The 15,701-nt window shown below is 35.4% G+C and overlaps 1 protein-coding gene across 2 annotated transcripts in view; it reads left to right on the top strand.

The window, feature by feature from the left end:
- The window catches only part of LRPPRC (leucine rich pentatricopeptide repeat containing), a 100,399-nt gene that overhangs the window by 35,852 nt on the left and 48,846 nt on the right, over positions 1–15,701 (top strand). For both annotated transcript variants that reach the window (XM_068158859.1, XM_068158858.1), the window contains exons 15-23: positions 953–980; positions 3,206–3,263; positions 4,460–4,566; positions 4,780–4,857; positions 5,202–5,255; positions 5,967–6,080; positions 7,300–7,430; positions 8,849–8,934; positions 10,548–10,752. In XM_068158859.1, the coding sequence (XP_068014960.1) occupies positions 953–980; positions 3,206–3,263; positions 4,460–4,566; positions 4,780–4,857; positions 5,202–5,255; positions 5,967–6,080; positions 7,300–7,430; positions 8,849–8,934; positions 10,548–10,752 (861 nt within the window). The remainder of the gene's footprint in view (positions 1–952; positions 981–3,205; positions 3,264–4,459; positions 4,567–4,779; positions 4,858–5,201; positions 5,256–5,966; positions 6,081–7,299; positions 7,431–8,848; positions 8,935–10,547; positions 10,753–15,701) is intronic.

Raw genomic sequence — 15,701 nt, 5'->3', positions numbered from 1 at the left:
AATGCTATGAAGCATGAAAATGCAGCAGTTCAGGCTGATACCTTGCTTTGCGATTATGAGAACCTCGGGAACATAAAGTAAGGACATAAGTTTTTGTTCTGTTAGCCTTATGTTGCTAGATAGTTATGCTTTATAGTTAATGTTGCTTTATAGTTATGGAAAAATTATAACTTCTAGTGAGAATTTCAATATTTACAGATCACAGGATTTTTTCCCCCATTTTCTTACATCCCAGTGAACAGGTTAACATTTTACTGTGTTGGGGTTTTAATACTTTTATGAACTTGTTAACGTTTGATCTTAGGTTGTAGTGTGGTGACATACAGAGAAGTGCTCTCCATCACATTCTGTACTGTTCTGTGAGGGGAGAAATTTGAGTTACTTGATTTTGTTCTCTTTTTAATAAAATATTACCTATTAACCTTGACTATAATAAACATTATACCTTAAGTAAGAGATTGGATTACTTTCTTTTTTGCATGGTATAAATGCATTTATAGCTTCCTGTAGCTTCCTGTCTGTACCAAAAATCTAATTTCTGCTTTTTCAAATTGCATAGCAAACAGTTGATACATGGAAAGTGTGACTTGTTTGCATGAGGCTTATTTTCTTGGAATGCTAGATAGAAGCAAGTGTAGAATGAAAAAGTACAATTGGAACACATTAGAAGATTAAACTAAAAATAAAGCCAAAATGTGATCTTTGTAGCCTTGGTTACCTGATTGGATTGATGCATTGTTATATTTAGCAAATATTATGCTAAGTAAACTTAGCATATGCGGTACAATAAAAGATAAAACACTTATTCTGTACAAGTTGGATTAAATACATGACAGTGATTGTATTTTTATTTAAGTAATTTACTAAGATCTTCAATGTAAATGACCTGTTTTTAAAAAGAGTAAAATCATTTTGGTGCCTTTAATGTGTTATCCTTTGCTGCCCTCTACAGCTCAAATGATGTACATCTTTGGAGCAAGGTAAGTGAAGATAATGCTGTAAATAAAATCAAGGTCTTTAGACACTGCATGTTTATGGTGCATTTCTGTAAATCTGAATTCTGAGCCTGATAATTGTGGACCTGATTGAGCAAGACTTCTGTCAGTGGCAGATTGTACAACTGTGAAACTGAGTGTTTGAGTTTTCAAACTGGACACTTGTGTATTTGTGAGAAATCAGAAGCAGTGTTAGAATGTAGTGCAGTTTGTGATACTCCAGTTTCTAGATCAATGTTGTTGTAGCTGAAGGTAATAAATAGTTGTAGCTTCTGGAATAAAATCCACTGTGGCTGTGCAATCCGACATTTTAAAATTCCCTTCTCTGCCCTGGCACCCCCCCAGCCACAACTTTCTTCCTCTTCCTGTACTAGTACTAGCAAAACAATAAACCACAATTAGAGTTTTAAAGTGTCTGTCATATAACTAAAACATTGAAGGCAAAGCCAGATAAAAGAAATCACCTGGTTGAAGTCAGGAAATCACCTGGTTGAAGTCAGGGGGAAATGACTGGTCATCTTGCCCTCCCTGGTATGGGCTACATTGTTAAGATGCTGCAGTCTAACTTGGTCAATATGTTTGGTGGAGCAGAGGAATAAAGGAGATGCTGGCAGATGTTGTCCTAGATGTGGTTGCACTGTGCTGAGTTTTTTTGTTTGGTTTTGTTTTCCCCCCAGTGATCCATGACCTTCTGACTAATAAATTAGTACGTGGCTTGTGGTATGCTTTAAATTTTGCAAAGAACTCTTGGAATTAAATGGAAATTGTAATTTGGGAAGTTACTGATGAATCAGGTCCAGCTTGAAGCACATGTTTCTTTGGTATTGTATTGCCATGTTCTGTTGTGTGAAGACTATGGTCAGAGGATGGTTTTATATTCTGTCTCTGAGACATAAAAGGGGATATCTCATTATTCCCATTATGAAATTAATTTTGAAGGGCAGTCAACCAACTCAAGTCTGCCTGCACATAAAGTAGTATCTAGAGTTATTTCTGCTGTTCTCCACTGTGGAACAAAGATACATTTTTGTTGTTTTCTCTTAAATTTTTTAGTAAATACCCCTATGTTCTAAAATAAAAACTGCTAACTTGGGAAATAAATCTATACTTAGCATTAAAAATAAGAATATAAATTCCATTTTTCTATAACTCATCCTTTTGGTTTTCTTTTGGATTTTATTCAGAAGAAGTGTTACCATTCTTGCATTTATTTCTTAGGTTTTCATGTAGGTTCTTCTGTGTGTTGGTTTGTCATAGGAAGCCGAGGACGAAAGGGCAGAGGAAGAGCTGTAGTTAAACTGTGCTTAGTGGTGGTGGTAGAATGAGGAGTGATATTGTTGGACTTTTTCCAATAATTGAACATGGGGGATCCTTTTCTTTTGTCTGTACTTAAAACACAGCACTTTGACAGAATCTCCTGCTAACTTCCTGGAGATTGTATTCTACAGTCATGGCAGTTAAAACAAAATTTTTGAACTACTTAATCTTAAATTTTAACTGTTCCTTAGGAACAGTCAAATGGATGTTTTTTTAAAGTGATGTAGTTTAGGTTAAAGTATTTGTAAATAATAGGATGTAGAGGCTTTTGTGTAAATGCTTCTGATGAAGAAAAATTTGTGTACTCCTTCAGTTTGTGTGACTGATGCTAAATTCAGTGACATGCAATTAATTTTTATGGAGTGTGTTTTGTCATTCACAATTGCACTTCCTTACAGCACCTGTACTCTAGTTATCTTAGTTATCTAGCAGAACATGATAAATCACATTCCTGTATTTTCTTTATTTGCTTCTTTCAAATGAAAAAAAAAAAACAACAAAACCAAAACCAAAAAGAAGCTTTTTAGGCTAGTTTCAGCCTTTTGGTAAATTGGAATGTAATTGTAAAGTCTCCAAGAATGACACTAGCTAATATTTGCTCTAAGCAATATCATAACAATAGCTAACTTCCTGTAGAATGATGTATGAACAGAATACTAGAGTGTCTGTCTCACTGCCATTCCTCAGAAAGCATTTCTGTTTGTAATATTTTCTTCAAGAAAAACCTATTATTTACAAAAGCTTCCTTGTATTTCTTAGAGAATTACTATGATGTGGTAAAGAATAATACTTTACCAGAGAAATGCTTTATTATTTTGAGAATTCAATTTCAGATACTATTTCTCCTTGCTTGCATCTTTTGGCTGCAATGTACGATTATTCTGTCTTACCAGATAACAGAAGTGTTGTACAAGGATGAACGTTATTGCCTGACGCCTCCAGGACCAACTGGTAGAGTTTCAATTTCTATGATTGTAACTTATCTGCAAATCTGTTCTTCTCTGTAATGATGGGTTTGAGGGATTACAACAGTAAACACTGATTGCTTCTTTCTGAAAGTGAAATTTGAAAACATGTTGTGTAAAAAAAACCCAATTCAAATAATCAGAGCATATTTTGTGGGATTCTTGATCTTTTTTTTGGAATTATAAACAAATCTTGCTGGTAATGATTAATTTTTCTAAATTTCTTGTCTGAAATAGAGATTTAGAATGAACACAATATCAGTGCTTCAGTACTAACAACAACCAAAAAACCCAACACTGAAAACACACACACAAAAAAACCCCACCAAAGAAACCAAAGCAAAAACAGTTTTTCAACCTACTCTTACCTTTTAGTATCTCTCCTGATTTTGCAAAGCAAAATGTTACTTAACATCCCAAGTCTTTTACTCTGAAATAAATATACCTTTTTTTTTTTTTTTCTTTTTTTAAAGAAAAAAAATCCTTATATTTTAAAAATGGGGTTTCCCTCTGTCGGAGCTGAAGGGGCGAGGGTGTGGAGAAAACTCACCTTTGAGACAACTAATGTATGCTCTTCGTGTTCCTGGCTACAGCATCTCATGTATTTTTATATTTGTATAGATGAGAATCTTAGGAAATAGTGCTGAAAGCAGTTAATCTTGGTTTTGATTCATTAATAGGCAACTTCAGCATTAGTTGATCTAATAGTTAAAATATTTTTCATGTTTTTATATTAATATTACAATGCTTAACGTAGCTTGGTAATGGGATATAATGGGTGAAATGTACAGAATAAATATGCAAAGTGTGATAAATCTGCTTTTTCTTCTGAGGAATGACAAAATATTTGTGGCAACTATTTGGGGTAGCAGGCAGGAAAGGGGGGGAAGGCCTTGGGCAGTACCACTTCTGTCACACAGTAGTGGAAAAAATAGATTGAAGTAAGATTCTGTACTGAAAAGCTGTCACTAGGTCTGAAAATAATTAATATTCCTTTCACTCACCAGTTAGATATGTGCTCCCAAACCACATAATCTCTATGCCTCAGTGATCATTGTTGCCATTTCAGAGCCTCTCATCAGGGTGACATCTCACACCAAAATGATTTCTTATAAATTAATCTTGATAACATGACAGTCTCGGTAATTTTAGTGGAATGCTTTCTCTTGTTTTTTTCCACAGAAGCTGTTGGCTATTTTCTTTATCACTTGATTGACAGCATGAGTGACTCAGAGGTACAGGCCAAGGAGGAGCGTTTGAGACAATACTTCCATCAGCTGAAGAAGATGGTACCATTTCATTTTTTGCTACATAATGCCTGTCCTGCCTGACATGTATCTATTAGATTTGAAATTGCTGCTTTTAAGTACAACCAGACCACTTCTCAATGGCATGCAAAAGCTGGAGACTTGAATTACGTCTGAGATAATTTCTGTTAGACAAATTTCAGTTAGGTTGTGTTTCAAAACTCACATAATTTTTTTCCCTACCTCTTGGTACAGAACATAGTTATCCCTACAGCCTTCTACAACGGCATTTGCAGACTGCTGGACTCCTCTCCAGTTCCCGAATTAATTAAGGTCTGTGGTTCTATTAGCAATTACTTTGAAACTAAAAAAAAATGGAGTATCTGTACTCCGTGAATATATTTCCCCTTTGCAAAGGAAATATCTTTATGCAGTGATTATATAAGCCTTTTAACCTTTTCATGGCTTTTATCACTGTTGAAATTATTTTCATATGTGGAAGAGATAAATTTCATAAGTGCTTTTTCAAGTCACTGTAATAATACTGCAGAATACAGCTCTTTAACACTGCAATTATATAATTAACTTGGAACATTTTTTTGCATGATATGCTTGCTTAGTGATTGAACTTTTTTTGCGAGGGGGATTAGTGATGTCTTTGTCTTACTGCATTTTAGGAGGCAAGGTTACTGTCCCATAAAAAATTCCCATCTACAGACAGCATTCCAGAAGTAAGTGCATTCGCAGATAGTGATGCTTGTTCTTACTGTAATGATAATGTTTGGATATGGGTTTTAGATGAAGTGTAATCACTAGCTTTCAGATCGTGGAAGTATATTAACGTTATTTAAATCTACCATTTGAAGTTCAGAGGTTACTTTCCAGAGTAGGAGCAAAGGCTATCCAGATTTTCACACAGATCTGATGCTTGACCTTGGAGTTGGCCGAGGTTTCATGCCTCAGTTTCCCTGTCTAGTAAATAATTTTTTTGAAAGTTCTAGCTTGTTAACAGTTGTAGTGTGAGGCTTAATTCATGCTTGTAAATTACAACCATCCACTTGGATGGCAGAAGCTGCATAAATCTATACTGCTTGTAATGGTGGAGTGTCAAGTCTTTAAATCTCTCATCCTAGCTCAGTGGAGATGGAAGAAGAAACAGGCTTCTATTCCCTGCTTTCCCGAACACAAAGAACTGAGTGCAAGAGCAATAATAATGTTGAACTTTGTAGATCTGCTGCTTAATACTTTTTTTTACTATATTCTGAATCAAATCTTCAATTAATATGTACTATCTAAACAGATAAAAGCACTTTAAATGATTAAAAAAAATCCTTAGAGTATTAAAGACGACAATTATTTTGCATGTCTCATTAAAACGATACAAGAAGTTGTTCAGGGAAGGGTGTTTTGCAATTGACATTCTTTCTGTTACCTCCCTTTAGACTGTTAAATCTGATGTGTCTGCTTTGGAGAAGAAACTGGAAAAGCGAAAAGCTGAAAACCAGCCTGTTACAGATGTCTTGAAACAACTCATACATGCTCTTTGTGAGGAAGAGGTATCTTAAGCAGTGCAGAGATAACTGGAAACACACAGCTGTATTTTAAAGGAACATAAATGACTGTATTATGGAAAGACATAGTGAAGCAAAGACAAGCGCAGTGCTTGAGGTTTCATGGTTGATGCTTATAAATCAAACATAAGTGCAAAAAAGCAATTAAATCAAAAGGTTAACTAATTTCAGCAACACCTTGAATGGCATGTTTTGGGGTTGCTGAAGTTTGTTTACAATAATCTGCAAAGTGAATGATAGTAACAGCTGTGATAGGTTTATCATACATGCCAAATGTCCTTTCAAGCCATGGCTCCGGTCTCTTATATCTAGATTGTCAAGCAACTGATACATGCACTAGTCATTTGCAATTCAAATATTACTAGATTGTTAATGCAGGGATTGAAATTCCATTTTCCTGCAGGAGGAAAGCTCTTCTGAGATAAAGGGTCTCTTGCCTTCGTTCGGCAGGCGTCCAGCTGTAGTTTACATTCATTTAGCGTGTGTCTGTAATTTGTGGGGTATCACCACACTTTTATTCAGTTTCTTGTTCAGTATGATCGTGCCTATAAAGCTGTGCATATATATAGGAGCAGTAGGAGTCGTGCAAATGACAGCACAATATTCTGTGTGGCCAAAGAGTACAATTTAGAAAGTGATTCTCAGCTGTCTGTGTGTGCAGTTTTTGCATATGGAATAAGAGTAGAAGTAAACACCTCTGTAAGTTCAAAGTGATCAAATATATGAATAGCAGTGTATGTGTGTATATATATACACAAAAGCTTCCTGTGGGATCATTAAGTAGTTCCTTATTCTTTAGAAAGTAGTCTTGTTCTGTTTGGCAGTGTAGCAAGTGAAAATTGTTAAGAATTCCAAATAAATAAGAACTATTTCAGAATTTGGGTTAATCATGTTTACAGTTTGTTTGGGTTAAAAAAACCAAATATTTGCATTAAAACCTGCTAGAAAAATAAATATGAAGCAAGAAAATATAATTACAAATCTACTCTTATGTTAATCTAAAAGATACTTTAGAAAAATACTAACGTATGCAAAATAACTTCCACTCTTAAAATTCGCTGTTGCATTGCAGCCTTGTGTTTTCAGCATAATCTTTAACTGAAAGCACTAAAGCAGTCATTTAACTACACACTGAACACACAAGAATCATAATGTCATACTCCTTTTTCCTCTAGTTCACATCGTTGCTTTGTTCCTTTTTTAGAATATGCAAAAAGCCCTTGAAGTGAAAGCCAAATACGAACCGGACATGGTTGTCGGTGGCTACGCAGCCTTAATAAATTTGTGCTGTCGACATGATAATGTAGAAGAGGCAATGAACCTGAAAGAAAAAGTGTAAGTACACCGGCACTGAAACATGTCACAGAGATTTATGCTGATACACAGACCTTGTTGAATTAAGTAGGTTGAGTATTAACCCCCTCATCCATTTTTAATTAGTTTTCCCCACCAATGTATGTGCATTTAAAACAGTCATGGGTGTGGTTTTTTGAAAGAAAAAATTTGCTTTATATAATTGAATGTCAGAAGCAGCTACTTTCTATGGTCCATAATTTTATTCTTTTGAAAAAAAACAACCCACAGATTACTATGTAAGATCTACCATTTTAAACATACATAGGGTCAAAATTGAAGTTTGTCTTAAGGGAGAAAAATGTACCTGTATTGTATGTTAGAAAGCACCTACAATGTATTTAGAATATGCTGCACAATGTATGTTTCCTTCAGAATAGCAGTGTTTGAGTGAACTATTTTAAGATTCAACGAGCATTATGCTTTCAATTTTAACTTTCAGAGCTTGTGAAACTGTGAGACTGTTGAGACTGTGAAAATTAGTTCCAAGCTTAAACATATTCTGCATGACTTATCCTAGAGCAAATTCTTACAGATCTTTGTTTGCCCCTTCCCTTTTTCTCATGAAAGCCTCCTTTCAATCTAATGCTACAGTGAATATAGAGCAAGTTACGTCTTACTTTCAGGTTTTCACTCTCATACGTGCTCACAAAGCTTTGGTTTTACCGTAGGTTAGTAAAGCAGGTGCTCATTACACCATGCTAGCATTTCAAATTAGGTGAAATGATTCATCTATGAATATCAAGAGATGTTCTGTTCTGCAAGTAATTGTAAGGTTTGGTTTTGGCCGCAATACCACTTGCACACAATCCCCATAGATAGCTTGCATGAAGTAAAGTTGTCTTCTAGTGGAGCTTTGGAGCTTTACTGCAGCAGCACGTTTTCGCTTGCCTGTCCCAAATGTAGCATCAATACTGCTAAGGAGTGACTCTTTAAATTCTTTCAAAAACAAACAAACCAAAACAAACAACAGAAAAGGAATTATTTATAAAACTGACAGGAAAAAAAAAAAACAACATAGCAGAAACTAGAAAATAAAATAGATTTTTAACTACTTAATACAGGGAAATAGTGTCATATTTTTAATTAAAAATAATATAGCCCTGCCCTGGCCATGTGGACTGACTTTTTTCCCCCCAGGTGTATGTGAGATAACCTGTTCTATGCATTTCACTATTTTAAGTGTAGTTTTGGGGCTTTAGGGGTAGGAAGGTGTGTGGATAATAATTTAAATTATGTTTTAATGGTACATCTTTTAAAGTCTGTTAGATTTTTTTCCTTTAATACTTACTATAACTTTTAGCTCTCGGTGCCGTTGTTTTGTTATGTAGTTTTAAAAAACAGTCTTAGCTGAATCCATGAGCTTCTGTTGATACAAATCTTAATGGTTTAATTTCCAGCTTCCCTAAGGATTCACCTGTTGCTCTAGACACTGGAAAGTACATGGCACTGGTGGAAGTCTTGGGAAGGCACGGTAGAGTAAAAGGTAATCCATTTGCTTTCATTGTGCATTTCAGCTATATAATAAAGGTATCTTACTTCAAGAATAAAAATGTGAGTTGATATTAATGGTATATCATGTTCTGAAAAGTGCTTGAACATTTTGCATACAAATTTGCATGTGAATTCAACCAGAGATGCTTGGACAGTGCAGGCCATTAGTTTTAATGGATTGGCAAGCTTGTCATTTACATTTGCACAGCTCAGTGCTTTTTGCATTTCTGCAGCTAGTTTTTATTAGCATTGCTGTTTGGATTGAGTTTGAAGATCATGACTTATGGCACAAATTGCGTATGTGCCTGGACTAATGGCTTTGTTTTTGCTTAAGAAGGTCTGAAGGCTGAACATAAAATCTATAAACATAACCTCCTCATAAGAGCCAAGTACTGCAAAAAATCATCTAACTTTTTATAAAGTATATGTTTTCCTATTAGTATTATTTTATGTTACTGAATTTTAAAGTCCAGTCTGTCAAACTGCCCAGAATTTTGGGCTTTTAATGAATGTTCTGCAAACTGCCTATTCTGTAGTTCTATATACTTGCATTAAGCTGTGAAGTTTTCAATTTCTGTAATTTAGTCTAGTGTAATTCTGAAATTTACATGATTTGGCTGATATTTAAAAGAACTCCAGACTGTCATCAGCTTCTAGAGGTAGTTCTGAATATTGAATTCTATGATTTTGTAGAAGACTTTAATACCATACAAACATAGTCCAAATCTAGCCACAAAATTTTGCAGTTTTAGATAAAACATTATGCAGTAAAATAAAAAAGCTAGTCTAATTTTATTTCTTGTCAGATTTTTCTTTGAAATTTGTCTCACCCCCTTACTAAACTTAAATTAAGAAAAACAGAAAACAAAGCTGAGGTTTCCTGAATCATAAATCAGATGATGACCGACTCTACATTACAGCAGTTTTAAGAGTAGCTTGTTTTTAAGGGCATAAATGCCCCTCAGAAAATAAAACAATTCATAAATGTGAGGTGGTCAAAACATTCTGTCCATGAAGTAATTAAGAACATTATAAAAATGCACTTATTCCATATACGAAAATGTATGTTTCTGCCTTGCTAATGAAGCTTAATGAACCTAATGTTTTAACATGCAGTCTGTTAGAAAGCTTTCATTGGCTCTCCTTGGCTAATTAGTATCGACACAGCAAACAGGCCCTATCGGTATCAGACCATTAGTCTGGCTGTATATACAGTGTAAACATATCTTTATTATCTGGCCTTGTGACAAGCCATCTGCTGAAGAAACAATGGAGTGATTTAGCAGATGTTAGCAGTGAACGATAAAAGCATCCATTTAGTAGAATCTTGCAGCTATAGGGCAGACTGTACAGGGTTATGTGGTGCAGAGTGGGCACACAGTTCCTATCTATAATTTGTAGTCAAAGTTGCAGCAAAATGATAAAAACCATGCTATTGTGGATTTATAATTGTAGTCTCGTTTAGAAATGCAAGTAGTAATTAACTTGAAATCGGCATTATACACCAGAATTTACATTCCTGCTGTGTTTGAAATGCTGTTTTAATAGCAGTTTGTTTTCCCTACATGAAATTACCTAAGGGTCTTTTGTGTTGTTTCATTGTAGATGCTATTAACATTCTAACAGAGATGAAAGAGAAGGATGTTCCTATCTCAGACAGAACAGTTGCATCTTTTTTCCGCATTCTTAATGCTGCTGCGTTGCGAGGTGAAGTTGAAACAGTGAATCGATTACATGAGACCATTGTGAACCTGGGGTTGGCAGACACTGCTGTCCTTCATTCCCCTCTAATTACAGTTCACCTTGAAAAGTAAGTGGTGTTTGTACTTTAGATGAAAGAAGTTGTTGTTATTTGTTTGTCTTAATATGACCTATGTATGCTGTGTACATAGCTGCTCATACATGCTTGAAAGTGCTTCAGCACGTGAAAGTGCGCATGTGCGTGTGCACGTATTACTGAAGTGATCTAGGAAAGGTAATCAATGAATGTGTTTCCATCAGTTGTGCATGGTGGTCTCTGGGAACAGCAGCTGTGTTTTACCGACACACCAGAGATCAAGTGGTTATATATTGAAATATGCTTGTTAATTGGCTGGTTCGAAAATCTGTTTGACAAGATAGCAATTCAAAGTGTGATAGGTATAATCTCAACTCATGTGGTTGAGTAGTATGTGTTTTCCCATCAAAACAGTATTATTCTGCTGTGCCATCCAGTACATGGCCACTGATTTGAAGGATGGTTATTGGACACCAAAGTATCTTCTATGTGTGTTAGTTCAAATAATTGATGCTATTGCCAGCAGACTGCTGTTACTGGATTTAAAATGCTCAATCTGGTTTGTCTGTGATGATTTCTTTCTTCCATATATACTTTTAAAATCCCTTAACAGCGAAAAGGAAGTTTGTCCTGCCAGGAAGTATCTGTAATCCTACGTGTCACATTCCTTTGCATAAGTTTTCTTTATGAGGTGTGGGTTATTTGAATTAATGTATGTGTTTTACTAAACTGAGCCATGAGTCTCTTTTCATTTTCTTTACCATATGCACAATCCTTTTATTTTTTTTCTTATGTCACTTATGTAGTTGCTAAATTTTAATCTCTTTCAACAAGAGTGATAAGCAATTTCTTGCAGTTTGGTTCATGTGAATGAAATGTTCTTGCCTTAGATGTAATACCCATGAAGTAAGTGATTATTTCATAGTTTCATCTAAGCCTCAAGGCCACATATTAACATGTCTGTTGGCTTATGAAGTTTTTTGAGTTCTGGTATGTTTTCTGGGTATGCAAGGTCTGTAGAATATTTTTTGCATTCTAAATTATTGTTAAAAAGATAGAACTATTGGTAGGTACATGTACATTGTCTCCTAAAAATCAATATTTTAGAGGAGTGGTCAACAATAAAGAATAGAGCATACACCCTTTTGGTCAGTGCCACTGCCTTGGTTACGTCACCAGACAAGGCATGTACTTTTTTGTGTAAATTAACTGCAATCATATGTAACTAATGTATCAGGAAAATGATATCAGTGTACAGTAAGAGCAGCTTCATTTCATGTAACTGCTTTATGCACATTAACATGCAAGTTGTACATGGTGCTGCTTGGATTCTTTTCAACTGAGAAGTATGTGATGATGTAAACAAGGGTGTGGTCATGCATAGATGCAACGAGGGGCATTCAAGAGTGCTCCTTTCATTGGATTCCGCAGTCATTTGGATTATAAACTTTTTGGAAAGTTTTACAAAACATCATTTTAATATGTAGGGACTTCTTCTAAAGGCCAGAGTAATCCCAGACTGTGGAATTGTATGGCTGTAAGTCATTGGTACGCACATCTAACTCTTAACACATTTCTTATATATAAATGATGATAGAAAGTAAGCTTTTTTCTTACGGGATTTTTGCCACCTTATGGCTGAAGACTCTTGCTTCGTCTCCAGTGTTGAAACAGGAAGCTTGTCCTGTATAATTTGCTTGGGAGGGTGGGAGGGATAACTGAATTCTTATTTTCCTTTTTTTTTTTTTTTTTTAAATCTTGGAGATGGTTAGAGTTTTTGAAAGTTTTGAGTGACTGAAATAATCATTAGTCATTTCTTTCAGCAGTAGTGCTTACTATTTCCCATCCTACATGTCAAGTATCACGTTGAAATGCTGTCTTTTAGCTGCAGGTCATCAGCATGTCTCTGAAATCAGCTCTGGGTTATTTTTTTCCATGTTCTACAGCAGTGTTGTTTTGTTCTTAATTTATTTCAAACTTTTTAACTGCTTGCAGAGGAATCTGTTGTTTGCTTTTGAAGATTCCAGCAACAGTAGATGTAAAATGTTTTCATCTGCCCCTTTTCTCTACACCCAGTCCTGAATATTCTGAAATTCTTTAAGTCCTAGTACATGTCAAAAGTAGCAGTTTTCAGCAGAGCATGGAAAAGAGGGAGAATTCACACTGTCTTTGGGGTTTTTTTGCCCTGCGTACATTTCAGGAGAACAGCCCTCTGCTTTTAATTATGTCATCTGTATTTATGACTGAACAGTTTCTCAAGATGACAAAATCACATTAAAAATTGAGGCAGTCCACATATGATAACTTGGTCTGTCATTCAAGGTGATAAACCTGCCATAGACAAGTATGACAATCTTTAGTTTCTAAAATCTTCAGGGATGTGAACAGCTTGTACTTATCCTTAAAAGATGTCTTCTGAACTTCCAACTGCTAAGAATGAGACAATGTTCTGTTACCAATACCATATCAAATTTTTTAAGGATTGTCATTTTGCCTTTTACCTTTTCTGCCACCTGGCAGAAGAAACCTATTTGAACATGAGCCCTTTTACAAAACTGAAGAGGTTAGTGGAGCTAACTAACCTGTTCCTGTGCTGTATGGTACTTTGGTAATGACTGTTTACAGGGTGATAAATTGATGGATGTAAAACCCACTCATGATTCCTTTTTATGAAAACCAACTTCTGGACATCCAAAAATAGGGAAAAACCACCAAGGAGATTAAACCTTGGTGTGGTTCCTGTCTTTTCATTTACATAAGTTTGTTTCTGCTTTCTTGGAAGGATATTACCTCTGAGAAAAGAGACAAAACAAAACATCTTAAGGTTTGAAATTTACTAATTCTCAGTATTAGAAGTGATCTTAAGCAGGGGGAAGAAGGAAAACTTGCAGGTAAACTGTGAAAACATTGTTACAGACCGTACAAACAAAGTATTTTGTAGTTTTAATTCAGTGAATGCAGGCAGTTGATAACTGTATTTTAAATTGTCAAAAGGCTATAGGTGGATTGTGTTTCTTGAAAAATGTTTTTTAATATTATAAGTTGAATAATGTACACTGTTTAATGGTGTCACAGTGTATTTTAATACAGCCTTGTTCAGTAAAGCCCTGTGTGCCGGTTTGTGATTGATCTGAACAAACCCATAAACCCATTTTGTTTAGTTTCTTATGTAGTGGCTACAGCGAATGCCGTGCCTTGACAGTTTTCCTTCTATTGTTTTCATGGAGTTAAATTCTCAATCGTAGGATTTTGTTTGCGATGATTCTGTAGCACGTACAAGTTAATTGATATTTTAAAGTTACCCTTAAAAATCACTATCTTTTTAAAAAGAGGTGGCATTTCTAGTGGTAGAAAAAAATATCTGTAGTAAGGTTTTTTTCCCCCACTAATTTTTAGAAACTTTATTTCAGATATTTGTATCAGAACTTTTTACATGTTACAATGAAATTAGGGGCTTTTGGCTCTCTTTCTTCATTATTGCAATTAGGAATTTAGCATCGCCAGTGCCAAAAGACAAAGGTGTCTCACTTGCCCTGTGGGGACAGGACAGTGATAAGATGATTTTTCATCAAGGATCATTGGGTCGTAATTAAGTTACATTCATGGCTATTGCTTTTTGAAGGATGATTGGTAAATGACAGGCTTCATGTGCTTGGTATGGACAGTGTTCACTAGGGTTTATTCTCCCTCTGTCAGAAAATCCTGTTGAGTCTGATAATGTAAATGTGGCATTTTATTCTGAACAAAAGAGCAGGGAAATGAGCTATCTTGTCTAATCATTCAGTTGTTTAACACCGACTTCCAGTTTAGACTCAATTGGCTGGAAAGCACTTGACATGTGAAGTTAGTGCTGTTCCGAACGCATGTTTGAGTAAATTTTAAAGTAAGTGACAGCTAAATTGTACCTAGGGAAATTACAAAGCCTTCAACACAGTTAATTTTTTGGGGAGGATTAGTTGTAATTGCAACACGAGTCTCCTTGAAGATTCCTTAGTATGGCAAATGAACAGAAAATCATTTAGCTCTTTCAAGAGCCCGTTCTCTTTTAACAGAATAATTTTTTTGTAAAGCTGATTGTACCTTGCTGAATTGACTTCCCTCTACTCTAACATCTGCTTCAGATTTGTGGAGAGGGATTTGTTTTACCAGTCTACCCTCCACCCCCACCCCAGAGAGTCCCTTTTTTCTTTCTACCTCGCCTAGTGATTTCAGGTTTGAGAGCTTTTCAATCAGTAAACCCCTTAGGTAAATTGCCACTTCACTAACGCTTTATGCATAATGTTGCAGCACTTCATTCCAATTAAAATCAATATTTGGAGTCTTATTTTTATCAGAGAGACTCTTTGGTTGGAAAAGTTGTTTATTACAAGTAAAAAGGGGTTAGATATAGTGCTACATTCTTGAAGCAAAAGGGGAGTGGCTTGGTGGAATTGAAGGGGGATGTTATATGTGTGCACGTTATAGCCAGTCCTGCTGCAGAGTGTATTCTGAACACAGGCATCTGAGTAATTTTCTCTCTTCAGCTATCTTTGTGTGAGTAAAATTGCCCACAAAAATAATATAGAGGATTGGGCCCATCTTGGACTTCGTAGGCACCCTAAACAGAAACCAAATTAATTCAAAACCTTACGATGTCTTAATGCCAGCATCAATTTAGTTCAAAAACAATTGCCAAAGTAGAACTCTTCCAGGATTATAGAAGAGCCAAGTACAATACAGTGATGTTTGAGGTTTGTTCTGTCATTCAGACATAGCAGTATCTCTTCTTTTTTAGAAGAGCAAGTTTCAATGAGAGCAAATTACACCTCATCTTTCAAGTGGAGCGGGTGTAAGCCCTGAACAGATAGTATTTATGAGTGACTTAAAGCTGTAGTATCTGGCCAACTCAAAATGAAGTGTGGATCATCTGTGTTAACATTTGAAATAATAATAAATTTTAGTCCAAACTGACTCTGGCAGTAAGATTTTTTCCAACATTCCTA

Source organism: Melanerpes formicivorus, unplaced genomic scaffold, assembly GCF_026170545.1.
Source record: "Melanerpes formicivorus ecotype bairdi unplaced genomic scaffold, bMelFor1.0.p_v2 SCAF_43, whole genome shotgun sequence".
Lineage (NCBI taxonomy): Eukaryota > Metazoa > Chordata > Aves > Piciformes > Picidae > Melanerpes > Melanerpes formicivorus.
This window is presented reverse-complemented; position numbering and strand designations above follow the sequence as displayed.